Source organism: Colius striatus, chromosome 15, assembly GCF_028858725.1.
Source record: "Colius striatus isolate bColStr4 chromosome 15, bColStr4.1.hap1, whole genome shotgun sequence".
Classification (NCBI taxonomy): Eukaryota; Metazoa; Chordata; class Aves; order Coliiformes; family Coliidae; genus Colius; species Colius striatus.
In genome coordinates this window covers 10,486,185-10,500,390 of record NC_084773.1, presented here as the reverse complement: position 1 = coordinate 10,500,390, position 14,206 = coordinate 10,486,185, and the positions used below count along the sequence as shown (strand labels likewise).

The window sequence follows — 14,206 nt, the reverse complement described above, 5'->3', positions numbered from 1 at the left end:
AAATTTGAAGTGGTACTTAGAACTAGTTAGTAGTCACTCTTGAACATGCAGAGCAAACACGTTAAGTTTCATTTGGCCCCGTGTGCCTCCTGAGTTATCAGTAAGGCCAAGTGACTTACATCAATGCCTTTTGGCTAAGCAGCCCTACAGTGACTAACTAAACGTGCTAGTTGCCTTGGGGCTCTCTGCAGCCTGTGCTGTTGTCTCCTTCCTGTTGCAATTAGACCTAGCCCTGAGGAGCCTCAGACTCACACATGGGGAGGGGGCACTAGCCATCAGGTGTGTGGCCATCAAAGTAAACTGCTTTAATTGCCTCTTCTACATGAGGTTGGGGAGGAGGTTTGGTGGAGGTTGAGTGTGTAGACAGTGGAGGGAATTCTCCTGCCCAGAGAGGTTGTGGAGGTTTCAAGACCCACCTGGACCCATTCCTGTGTGACCTGTTTGGGGTGAAGCTGCTTTAGCAGGAGCTTGGCTGGATGATCTCTAGCGGTCTCTTCCAACTCCTACAGTCCTATAATTCTCTGAAACTTGCAAGCAGGTGCCAGGGGGTGAGTCAGGGCTCTCTGTCAGAGGGCGGCTGGTTTCCATCCCCGCAGGCACAGCTGCAGAACCTGTGAGTAATGATGAAATTGACCAAGCTTTTGCCCTCTGGAGTCATCTTTCAGCATGTGTGTGCTGCTAAAGCAACGATGCTTAATACGTGCTCGAGCACAGTTTCGCATCAGCCCTGTGGGGGAAGGCGCCCGCATTTCGCTGGGGCTTCGCGTTCCCTCTGCTGTAACCTCGGCGGGGCAGCGACGGCTTTTCCCGCCGCCCGGGGCTGAGGCGGCCGCGGCGCGCGGAACGGCGGCGGCGGGGCCCGCGTTGCCGCAGGGGCGCTGTTGGGACGGACCGCCGGGTGCAGCGCCGTCATGGCCGCCGGGTCCTCGGCGCCCCGCGTCCTCAACGTGAATGTGGGCGTCCTGGGCCACATCGACAGCGGGAAGACGGCGCTGGCACGGGCGCTGAGCACCACCGGCTCCACCGCCGCCTTCGACCGGGCACCGCAGAGCCGGGCGCGCGGCATCACGCTGGACCTGGGCTTCTCCTGCCTGCGCACCGCCCTGCCGCCGCAGCTCGGCCCGGGGCCCGGCGAGCTTCAGTTCACGCTGGTCGACTGCCCGGGGCACGCCTCCCTCATCCGCACCATCATCGGCGGTAAGGGGGGGAGTGGGGGTGGCCGCCCTTGCCCGCCCCGCTGGCGGAGAAGCCCCTGCCGCGGTGCCGTCCCGCTGCTGGGAGCGCCCCAGCCCCTGGTAGATTTCCCGGCTTCCCGCGGTGAGGCGAGCGGGGCTCTTCCTGCCCTCCCGAGCCTATCTGTATGCGGAGCTGCGCTGCTGTTTCGGCCCCGGGGGCTCTGATGCCCCTGGACTTGGAAGGGAGTGGGTGGGGTGTCAGTTTTTTCACGGGCCCCATAACTTTGTTTCATTCTTCGTAATTACCCCGCAAAGAAAACATCAGCACTGGTAGAAAAGCAGTTTGTAAACGTGAATTCCTGGGGTGCCCTTTGAACAGTCAGGTGCAATCGGTTTTCTTACGTGGAAAAAAAGCTTTCTTTATTGTGTATTGAGACCGCGTTTGTGGTGTTTAAGGACGATGTTAATTTCAATGTTGTCGCTTGTTAAAACTGTCAGCGTTTGATATTCCCGGTGACTGAGAGCTGTGGTGTACTTCCTGGACATGTTCACGCTGAACTCTTGTCTTTCAGAGACTGAGGAGTTCTAACAGGATAATATTATGTTTAGAAGTAATTTTGTGAATTTAGTCACTTTCCAGTTTAGTCCGTGTAGGTGATATTGGAAGGTTAATCTGGTTTGCATTAGAGCTTATTTTAAATTGTCACCTTGTGCTATGAACACTTTTCTCCTTCAATTTCTTGTAAAAAGAGTTAAGAGGTGATTGGTGCTTGACTAAAGGTATAATGGAATTGCAGCTGCAGGCTGTTTAAAATAGTCACAGGTTGATAAACGGCAACTACAAGAACTTCTGGAAGTTCAGTTTCTGTGTATTTCCTCTGCCAATATCTCTTTAGTGTCAACTAGGTAGCAGTTTTGTTGTACAGTGTATGTTTCTTCTCAGCTAGACTGGGGTGCTGGCCAAGGTGCTTTTCATGAATTAACCACCTCTTTTAACAGATGTGTTTATTTCTAAATGGTGTTTGTAGTAACTGCATCGTATTGTTTGTGTATCTTTTGGGTAGGATAATAAACATCCGCGTACTTGTCAATTTCACTAGCAGTGAAGTGCTCTTTGCCATTCATGTGTGCTCTACAGCTGCAGGGGGGAGTGGCTATGTGCTGAATTCCAGACACCTGTGGGCTTTTGGTCATCTTGTGTAGCTTATAATCAGCTATCATTCTTAAGTAATTGTAAGCACCTGATTGTTTTCTAAAGAACCAAGTTTACTTTGGCAAATGTTAACTTTTCTTGGATAGACTGAAGAGTGACTTGTAGTTAGACATTCTTTGCTGCCAGAAACAACTGATCTGAATGGGGTGAACTTTCTCATGAAGAGGACATGGGAAAACTTGGAAAACTAGCTTTTTTATCACTTAAACACTTATCTGGGATGATTGTTTAACACATAGCTTTCTTGTTGCTTGCTATAATTAAGAACTTCAAAGCATTTAGTCACAGCTGTCCACATTGGCTGAGTAAGTTCAGATTTCTTTATTGATAGGCAGTGCTGGGAGGAGAAGAGATGTATACAGTGGACTAGACTAACATGATAAGTTTTCTTCCCATCAGAAATGTTAGCATTTGGGACATGTAACCATGTTGAACTTTCTTAGTTCTAATTATACTGGATTGTGTGTCTTAGTGCAACCATTTGATTAGCATGACTTACTGCAATTCTGTGTATTAAGAAAGAGAGAAAATCCCGTCTTACTTTAATACAAAGTTTAAAGAGCTGGAGACTTTAGTTTTCCGCTTGATAGCGTGTGTGTATATATATGGTAGCCTATAGTGGATGCTTTTTCTTTTTTTTACTACCAGGTTTAAAAGGTAAAATCTTGATGATGGTCCCTCAGGCATAGATCAGGTTTTATTTTAGTGGTTACAGTTTTGGTGTGGTTTGGTGAAACTCTAACTGAAGTGTAACATATCTTGCGTAACAGGATACATCCTTCAGTGCTTAGGTGTCAGTATTACACTGTTGCCAACTTTTTCAGCTCTTCAGAAACAGAAAGCCAGGCCTCCCAGATCATTACTTTAAAAATTTAGATTGTTTTTGTCTGCTTCCTGATCATGAGTGTTCAAGGTTCACCATTCCAAGCATTTTCTTTGCCACCAAGCATGCTCATACTTTTTTTCTTTTTGATGGAACCTGTGATTTCCTTGTTACTACAGTTGAGGGTTTTTTTTCTGGATAGAAGTGTTTTTAATAAAGCCTGACTGCCAAGTACTTTTTCTTCCTGTGTTTATTCTGCACCTCAGATTTCTCACACCTCTTCAAAATAGTACTCTTCTGAAATTAAATCCTGCAATAGCTGTAGATGTGACTTAACCTGCAGAAAAACTAGAGAGGAGGGCTTTGGGAAAGGGAGCTGGGTGTGAGGAGTTGGAGGGTGGAATGACAGAGGGCTTGGAAGCAGCCTTCTCAAATATGTCAGTCGCATGCAGCTTTTGCAGTAGAAGCTACAGGCGTGAAAATACATTATTGCATGGTCTGTTTGATAATCTCTTTTTTATTGAAGGTGGCATAAACTAATTACTCCCTCTGAGTGATCCCATCTTATGGAAATGCAGTTGGCTGTGGCTGGGTGGCATCAGCACTATTCAGTCGGGCCTTCCATGAGGTGACTAGCTCAAGGGATTCCTTCTGAGTTGTGGGGCTTTTTGGGGGGAAGGAGTGGGGTTTTTTTAATCTTGGCTCTTCTCATCCAGGGTACCATTTCCATTAGTGGTATCTCAGGCTATATTCTAGTCTACCCCCATTTTCTCTGACATACTGTCATCTCTTCTGTGCTCCCAGAGTGCTCTAAGGTTTAGTTCCTTTGCAGTACAAAGCTGATAAATTTGCTTACAGATTAAATTATACTATGTACCATTCTTTAAATTATCTGTATCTTAGCTAATTCTTGAAGTGGGTTTTTTGTGGCCAAATCTAGTGTTGCATTTTTGTCATGCTATGCCAGGTGGTGCTTGACCTTGCAAATGTTTCTCAGTCATTCACAAGAGGCTTATTCAGAGACAATACTTTTGGATTAAATGAATGCAGAATACTTGAGCAGTAACCAAATAGAATGGAAAATGGAAGTAATATTTCATGCTGTGTGGCTACATTTTTCTTGCAAAGCTTGTCCTTGAAAACAAAACATATCAAATGTTAAATCAAAAGGGTTTTTTTGTTTACTTGCATGCTGGGAATTGGAAATGTTGCAGTTGCTTCCACCTGAGATGCTTGCTTAAAGTTTTATCTGGAAGGTGATAGTCAAGGTTGGAATGCAATAAATGATAGGCACTCAACTTCCTGCATTGTGGCTTTCACTTGTATTTAAACCATACTGGTTTGTTCTTCAGCAGCTTCTTGTGTGTCTGACATGGCAGGAAGATATTAACTTACTGTGGATAGCTGAATGGCTTGGACTGTGTCACATTTCTCTTTGCCTTCATCTTTTAAACAGCAAGATCAGAACTCTCACAATAATTTAAAGACTTTCTGCACCTTGTCTGTCTATCATGTAGCAAGCAGTGTAACAAATACTGTATTTACAGCTGTTGACTTGTTGAACGGAGAGAACAAACCTAAATAACTGGACTTTAAGGGTCAATTCCTCAGATTTTCACAAGCAGTAAGAAGCATTCACATCAGCCTTGTGCTTGCTTTCGTCGATGAAGGAAGGGCTATCAAATGCAATACTACTATTTATATCATTACTGCTTTCTTCTGTTGCTACAGAGATTTAAAGTAGTATTGTGTTAACATTTCAGACTGAGATGGGGTAGTTTCTGTCACAGGCCTATGCTGTTCTTGTTTTATTTGGGTTTGTTTAAGATTCAATTAATTTGTTAAATTTCATCTCTCCAGTCTTCCACAAAACTGATGTTGATGTCATCAAAGTAAAACAAGAGTTGCTTTTTCATTTGTTTTTTGCAGATCATCCAGAAACATTCGGAGTGTTTTCTCAAATGAGTTCAGCAGTAAGGGATGCCTGCAGAGGGGTTATATGAGTTAATCTACCAGAAGAAATTCAATCCCCATATTTCATTTTAAGACCACTTTGCGTAGCAAAGTAGTTTAACCAGTAGCAGATTTTTTACTTGCTGATGGTTAATTTCATGCCCTACAAAGGGTCAGCACACTAATACAGGAGAACATGATTACCTCATCCTAGCTCCCCCCCACACACAATGAAGGGATACTGCAGTGTTTGTTTTAGGTGAGCTGTTGTCAGATGCCCTTTGTCTGTTTGATTTTTTTTTTTTTTTTTTTAGATGAGTCCTCAAAAGAACTCCTAAAAAAGAAAATTGTCTCTTTTTTTCCCTCTATGAAGTTCAAAGGACAGAGTAGCCTTATAAGGCTTTAATTGGAAAGCTACTGCTTGACCTTGGTTGTCTAAACCTGAGGAAAGGGGGGGAGGAATTCTGACAAACTTGTAGTTTTGTAATCCTTATGCCTGTCTGAACCTTTGACCTTTTTACTTTATAACTAGAGCTTCATTGTCACCGTTTGTCCCTGCAGTTCCTTTCAAAGAAAACTGCCTTGTGAGTGTCTGTTTCCACTTTGCTGCTGTGTTCTGTTAAGGAAGGGTATTAATTCATACCTGATACATTGGAGGGGCCAAGACTTTTGAACTTGCACAAGAGCTTGAGGAGGGGGAAATGAGCATAGCGAAAGCATGTCTTGCTGATGCAAATGAGGACAAAGAAAACAGTCTTGGGAGATCAAGGGAAATGTGGTCTTGCTACCAGCATTCAAATTCAGTCAGATGCAGATTATTTGTAAGATTAACATAGCACAAAAAAAGAGAGATATTTTTATCACAGATCAGTTGTTTTGCTGAGTTTTTTGTAAGCTTTTAAGAGAATTTGTAAACTCAGGGTTGCCTTTGCATTAGTCGTGAAAAGATGCTTCTGTCAGTGTCGACTTCTGCTTATTGACACCTTCGTAAAGATATGACACATCTTGTCTTTTCCAAGTGAGTGAACTAGTAGAGTTTTATAGTTGTAGAATGTATATATGCATGATTTAAATTTATGTGGAAATTTCATGCTCTTAAGTGCACACATGGAAGGGAAACTTGTTCTTGCCTGGAGGAAAGTGTCTTGTGTTGTTCAGTGGTGCCATTCTGGTCGGAGAGAAGTCACTGGAGAGTGTTGAGGACTTTGCCAGCTTCAAGTGAGAATAACATCATTTTTCCCAGAATGTTCATTATTTTCTCCCATGTAGTTCATGTTCCTGAGCCTATATGTAGTGGTTGGCGTTGTGAAAGAGAGTTCAAGTAGCACTAATGTAAACGTTTTCTAAACCCTACTAAACTCCTTGAGTTCATGGTGCTTGTAAGTTGCTGATGTTGGTTTGTATTAATAATGCAAATAAATAAACAAGAAATAAACTTTATTTCTATAAATGAAAACACTTCTGAAATGGAAACAGTGTATTTTTTTAATATCTTGACTAGTGCCTGATACTTGTCTGATAAAAAGGAGTATTTCTATTGACATGTTAAAATGAAACCCACTTCTTAAAATGGAAGAGCTATGCATAAAGAGAAGGCAGCTGTTATAGAAGTATTGCTACTCTAAAATCCTGCCTCTCACCAGCCCCTGAAGTGCATCTTTTGTCCATCGGATATTGCAGTGCACAAGAGGGCAGCATCTGCTTACGATGGGCGAGTGTAATGGTAAGTAGTAGGATAACAGGTCAGCGTGATAGAGTGACCTTACTTTGAATTGAAACAGAATGAAGTAGATTTGCAACACAACTGTGACTTTTTTCCCTCCTCATTTCTAAAGAAAATATCCTCTGCATTTTATGAACAGTTAGTCTTATTTCATCTACAATTTGCATAGGGCTTTTTATACCTTAAGCAATAAATGCACATGGGATGTTGTCTTGCACGTTGCATGAGTTGAAAGTAATACTGTTGAGTCAAAACAATGGCTTTTACTGAAGTTGCATGTCAGCAGTATCGCTCTTCATCCCCATAGGAAGGGCTGTGGTTTTTATTTTCCTTTTATAGAAAGTTTATCTAGTTTAACCTGTAAAGCAATTGGAAACGTGAGAACGATGGGGTCTAGTGTATGCAATTATTTTATTTCTTATTTTCCTATGTCATTTAATCACTGAGCAAGAGCAAGGTAGTTGCACTAAATCTGTTTTGAACCACTTGTGTTATATGGGGTTTGTTGTGTGAGGCTGAGTAGAATGAAACTTGGCTTTGTGTGTGTGTACCAGTATACTTTAAAAGTTTTCTAACTTTCAATTTATTATGTGTCTCTTCTCATTTCTTTATGTATTAGTGCTTTGAGTGATGTGACAGTGAGAGTAGTCTGCTATTTCTGTATCCTCTTCTCCTTTTTTGACTCAAGGCTGATTTCCTTATTAAAGTTACACAGGTTCAGCAAGCTCTTAAACTACAGATCAACCTTAAGGGAAATATTAGAAAGCAAAGTGGGAAGATTCTTCCTTTCCTTTTATGAGTTGAAACATTTAGAAGGAGTAAGAGAGTCCTTGTCTTATCTCAAAAGCTATAGTTAATAATCACATTCTCTCATTCTCTTTTATTTCCTTTTTAAATCCTGTCAGAAATGTCCAGTTCCTGTGTTGAGTTTAAAAAAAAAAATTATGCATATCTTATTCTGAAGATGTGATTTATAATAAAACTCTCAATCTTAAATGTAGATTGTAGACAGAAGTGGTTTGTTGAACCTTGTTTGAATGTTAAATTGTCCTTTGCTAATATAGGACATTTTTTTTCTGCTAAGTTTTTGGGTGGTTGTGGCCATTCTTGCTTATATACAACAAAATTGTGCTAATTAACACTCATTATTTGACACAAACTGGACAGTTTCTCAGGAAAGCATAACCAAGTGCTGTAACAATGCTAAGTGATCATTCTTCCTATTGATTTTAAAGCAGAATTACTTTGTTTCATCTCACTGTGTGCAAGCATTCATCAATTAACCACATGCTCTTTCATTTCACTCTTGTGTCATGTTTCTCCTTGCTTGAAATTATTTTGTAAGCTGCTTGGGAGAGTGGTCAAGCTTTATTAATCCATTTTTAGATGTTTGTAAATACTAACTAATGTAATGAAGCCTTATTGTATAAGTTGTTTTAGATTTTATGCAAGTATTTAGAATATGAAACATGTTTATCGTTAAAATTCATGTCAAAATAAATGTATATTTTTCAAAGGAATATTTTTACTGACGATGAATAGATTTGTTTGGTAAATAGTCCAATTTAGTGGTTTACTAATCAACAAACTAAAGATTTTCCTGTATTCTACAGGTTGATTTAGAAGTTGTCTTCAATTATTAGATGCTAGATAGTAGATATAAGTTGAATGGTATGTTGCTTATGTATAGAGCCTACTTTTAATAACTAGTTTAGTGTGATGGAGCTGTGAATTTGGTTTCCTTAATATGTTTCTCTGTTTTTTCTATTTGTACTAGAAGTAATAATATATGTTCTTGGATGATTGTTTTAAAGTACTGTTTCTCAGACCTCCTGGAAAAACAAAATGCAGTTGGAAAAGTCTGTCATAATTGTAAAGCAGACATGTGACAGAGCTTAGGACTAAGCAAGCAAACCGAATTTCCACATTGTCGTTGTTGAAATCTGTTAAGTGGAATTAAAAGTTGTTTCTCTGTGTGGCAGCTTGTTGTTTGCTGTCTGAGGACCCTAAGGTTGGCCTGGCAAACTGAAGAGCAAGGACAAATGTTCTGTGGTGGTAATTTTTAGCTAGATTCTTGAATGCATCATATTCTGTGGGTCACAGCTCATAACAGAGCAAAACTGAGTGAGAGCTCCAGCAAAGAAAGACTTGAACAGCTTGTATGATTGCTGTGATTGCAAAGATACTGTGTGTTCTGTGAGAAAATATTCTCTGTGCTATCTGTAAAATTCAGATTAAATAGCCATTCTGAAGTGCTTCCTTGAAACTGTTTCCTTCCAAAAAGCGTTGCAGGCTAAGTAAATACCAATAATTCTTATTTCCCATCTCCTTATCAGTTATTCTACCAACATGTTCTTGCACAGCCTATCTAATCTCTTCAAGTGAACATGAAATGCTTAGTGTTGCCTTCCAATTTGAGTTATGATCTCTGTTTCAAACTTAAGCTGATTAATTCTACATTAGATTGTAATTATCAGCATTACCAGCACTAGGGGTGGTTGTGACCAGACAAGCAAATATATTTTTGTTGAATGTAATAACAGAATGAATTGGTGAGTAGTGGAAGAAAAGGAGATCGAATAGATGGGATAGCTTAAACAAAAAAATGAATAAATGATATTCAGGAGCATGGTGGGCGTAAAGGATGATAAGGAGATGTAAAAATAAGTTTGAATTTTGAGATTTATATGAGAAGTTGCCCTGGGTAAGAATCCAGGCCCCCTTACCCCAGCTTTCTGAGAAGAGATGATTCATTTGGGCTTGTAGTTTTGTTGAAAAAACTTTTCTTTTACTTCATGCCACAGAAGGATGATGAGAGTTTTGTCCACTGTAGATCTATTTTTTTCTGCAGTACTAGAAAAGTAAATTTAGCCTCATGCCCTATAGCACTTTGTCTTCTATTATAAAGTTTCCCTTTGTTTTGTGTCTTATATCAGATGCAACATATGAGTGGCATATAAGAGTAGCTGGTACTCTCATATCTCAGGTGCTCTTTTTAGTTGAAGAACTTTGCTTTGATTTGTTTGGCAAAGTTTTACCTGTCTTTTTTTTTTCCCTATTAAATGTAGTGTAGAGCGAATGGGCATATTGTAGAGGTGCTTTCTGTAGATGTAATATTGGAAATAGCCTTCCTTTACCCAACAAATTCTCCAAGACCATAGAAGTGTTTGAAAATCGTTGAAAGAAATATCTAATTGTATTAACCAGGATAGACAAGGGGAAATGTCTCTTGTCATAGATGTGTATTCCTACTTAAATCTACTTTTATTGAAGACTTGCCTTCCAGCAGTATTGCTTTGGAGAAGAAAGTTTCCAAAGCGTGCAAAAACTGCATTGCAGAGAAAGAAACAAAATTATTGTAGTTTTCTTTTTTAAGGATCAAGAGGAGGGGGAGGGAAAATGGTTTCCTTGTATTTGACCGTACTGTTGGATGGAAGACAAAGCTCAGTTTCTCTTGCTGACTAATGTCATCATCGAGGCATTTTTTTCTCTCACAGAGCAATTTTGTCTCCATTGAGACCCCCAGAGCCATTGGCAGGACCATGGCCTGAGATTAAATCTCATGCTTGGGTGAAATTCTAATGACTGTAATTGTTTCCTCTTTTTAAGTCTGTGGTCCCTTCATCAAAGAGTGGTGCGGAAATTATGCATTTATGTTGTAAAAAGGGAGGTCATGATTACCTGAACCTGTGGTTGACTTCAGGGGATTCTGTGTCGTGTTCTGGCAGTGGTTATCCACGCTGACATTCTAGTATGTGAAATGATTTAAAGCGTGGCTTAGAGTATACGTATAAAGTAATAGTGGTGTGTCTCGGCCTTCTCGGGTTTGTGCTGCTCTCCTTTGGCTGTCACCCACTGTCAGAGGATTGCTAAGGCTCCATCGAGGAGTGGCGGCAGCTCTTGTGTTTTGGCCATCTTTTGGATTAGGAGAGAAGGAAAAGTAGTAAACATGGGTTGAGGTAGGTTTCTGTGAATGATCTGTTTCAAGGATGAGCTCTTAACCTAGTGCGGCTGTGAAACAGTGCTGGACTTGTGTTTCCCCCAAACTAAAGAAGATCTACAACCTATCAGCAAGTGTTGCTGTTAACACTCAAGCTTTAGTGTTTGTTGGAGGTGTTAAATGAATTGAAGGATTGCACCAGTATGGCAGTGCTGGTTGTGGAGGAACTGAAGTATGTGTATGTGGATATGCAAATTGCCCATGCTTTTATAGAAGTAGCTTACCTGATCCTGCAAAATTGCAATACACATGTGCATCAGTGTTGCTGTGTGGTGCAAAAGTTCACTTAAGTATTTTCTGTTATTTGACTTGACCATGCAGTTCTATATGTATGTGACTTTGGAACTATACTGTCTCGTGACTTCTTTGAAGATTTATGAAAAAATCATGTACTGTGTGTTAAACACATTTTTCCAGTTTGTATTCCAGTTTGTGAAGTGTCCTTTAAAGATGTCAGAAGTGACCAAAAAGCACAAGAGAATAAAGGAAATGCTTGAAATCATACTGAATTTTATGTGTCTAGACTGCATTTAGACACTAAAGAAACTCCAAAACGTATTCATTCTTTAAAAGCTCTCAGTATCACTACTTTTCCCTGATCTATGTAAGATGATGAGTATTCAGTGCAGAGTGTTTAAAAGTACAATAACAACAAAAAAATCTCAAATATCAACCGTGGTGTTTACCTAAGGTACCAGCTTTGGGCATATAACATTGAAATTTGGCCACTGCCTGACAATATTGTGACTTCAAATAATATGATAATGTGCCTTGTTTTAAAAATTCCTTAAAGACTGAAAAGCCAGGTTTTACACTTATATGTATATATACACACATATAATTTAAGTCAATAATAAAAACTTTAACACTTATCCTTGAGCAGGGATTAATAATTGTATTGCAAAATATTCAAAAGGCACAAGTTGGACATCCCTAAGGAAGTTGTTTTAAGGAAATAGTTTTGGTTTTTTCCCTTTGCTTGCCATGTGATAGGTTTTCACACTGTTGGTGGAGACCAACATGGGTATTTCTTTCCCTGAGTAGACTTTTCACCTGCCTAACAACTGAGATGCTCCCATTATTTCAAGTGCTGTGATATAGTTGTGGTGGCTGGTCATGTTTACCCATGTGTTTGTAATTGAGCTCTCTCTCTGGTGTGTATTATGATATCCAGTAATGCTAGCCTTTTCTGTCCAAAATTGCTAATTAACCAGAATCTGTTGTGGGAAGAGATTCACTTGTCTGGTGCTGTATAGTGCATCTAAGAGCAATACAAAAAAATGTGTATTTGGTAAAACCAGACTCCATGGAGGAAATAAATACTCTTTTGGTTAAGCGAAGGAAAGAGTTTTGAACTGAAGCTAAGTTCTTAAAAAAAAAAACAAACCAAAAACGAATAGCCCCAAAACCAGTGACTGAAAATCCAGTCTTTACAGAAAGTTAATCTCCTTATGTGATTTCATTATAAATTGTATTCAGTAGCAAATTATAAGTGGGTGGGTGTTCGGGTTTTTTTTATTATATGTCCCTAAATATGTTTTCTTTTTTATTTATAAGCTTTATTTGCTGTATCAAATAGTCAAGTATTCTAGTAGTAGCCAGCACTATTTTTGTGGGGTTTAATGTTTTCTTTGTTGTAATTTAAAGACAAACAAATCAAATATGAAGGTAAATTTTAATGTTTATTTTTTCAATGCAAGCCCCTGTCCATTTCTTTAGCCACCCTGCACTAAGAAGCCAGTGAGTCCTGAACTTATTTTAGAAGAACGCTGGTTTCTCTTTAGAAATGTAGTCAAATCGATGCAGTGACTGACAGGTTACTGTACTGTTTTTTTCCTCTGAATTTTAAAGCTCTTTATTTTTGTGCCATTAAGAAAACGATAGACTGTAGCTGATAAAACTGTAAGACACATATAAAGAGATGTCAGGTTTGGAAACTTTTTGTGTGTATAATTGTGTCAATCTCAGGTAAAACCAGAATTGACTAGTGTGAAATTTAGAGTACTTGACAGTAACCCTTTAAAGCATAAGTGTGCTGTTTTAAACCTTTTTGTGGTTACTTATGGACACATAAGAACAGTTAGAATAAAATAGTTAAAAGAATGTTTGAGATTAAGCTCTCCAATATTTATTTTAGCAGCATATGATACTTCAGCAGCATTTTCACTTTGTATTGGAGAGCTGACAACTTCATAGCATCTCAAATGCAACTGTATTTACTGTTTCTATTGGAGACTGAAAATTTTCAGGACATCAGGCACACATTCTGGTACTGTTGGTACTCCCTCTGAAAAATGCTTTGATTTAGTTGAAAAATTTGTACTATTGTCCCAGTCTAAGGTCCCCTTTATGCACTGTCTGTTGAGGAGTGGAATAATTTCTGTGAATGACAAATGTGTTTCTGCTAAGGGGATGCTGAAGTGGGGTCTGAGGTTCCTTAAAAAAAAAGATTTTTAAATCATTTAAGGGTCAGAAGCATAGTAAGAGTAGATACGATAAAAGCAGCTAAGATCAACTCTGCTGAAACAGTGCATTTATGAGAACTTGCCATAAGGAGCAGAGGATTGTGTGATTAACAGTCACGATTGAAATGCAGGATGCTCAGACACTAGCTTTAGGTGTCAGGCATGACTATGTAATAGATGAGCAAAGAAATTAAATATATTCCGGAAAATACGGTTTGCTGTGAAGTGGTAATGACCACTGCGAAGTATTTTAAATGCCTGAGTTGTAACTTCTCTTTCTACCTCTGTTAGCTCTGAGCAACCAAAAAAACTGAGCTTTAATCACTAAGACTGTGGGTTTTTTTCTTGGTGATTTCAGCATTTCATTAAGCAGTGATTAGTACTTCTCAATTATGCATTCATTTATCTTAGTGATGCATTTACAGTTAGAGATAATGTTGGTTTATTGAATTTGGCTGATGCCTAGCAATTTCAGCAGATTATTTTTTTTTCTTGCCTTGTAAGAACATGCAAGAAAGTGGTAGAGAGGGGTATATAGCCTTGACATTGATTTTAATGATAGTCTTACCTGATTTTTTTGAAAGAAAGTAGAAAATACAAGTTGTTTGGTTTGTGTCCGAGTCCCATCTCCCACATAGCAGGCTGATCTTGTTGCTTGTAGTCAGAATGGATTTTTCTCTGTGTCCAGAAGCTGGTAGTTCCACAAATGAATTAAAAGATCATTTTTTTCCTCTTAAAGGGAGGTAGAGGGAGAAGGAAAAGAGGAGGGACAATGAAGTGGAAAATGGGGTTGAAGAACAATTTCTTGATGCTTACGTTGTTCTTTCCTATCTCAGTATGAGGGAGGAGAAAAG

At 39.4% G+C, this 14,206-nt stretch overlaps 1 protein-coding gene across 1 annotated transcript in view; it reads left to right on the top strand.

Annotated features, from left to right (window-relative positions):
• Window positions 1-906: 906 nt before the first annotated feature.
• Window positions 907-14,206, top strand: part of EEFSEC (eukaryotic elongation factor, selenocysteine-tRNA specific) — a 120,472-nt gene continuing 107,172 nt past the window's right edge. Inside the window, exon 1 of the mRNA XM_062008599.1 lies at window positions 907-1,197. Within this exon, the coding sequence (XP_061864583.1) occupies window positions 912-1,197 (286 nt within the window). The 5' untranslated portion in view covers window positions 907-911. The remainder of the gene's footprint in view (window positions 1,198-14,206) is intronic.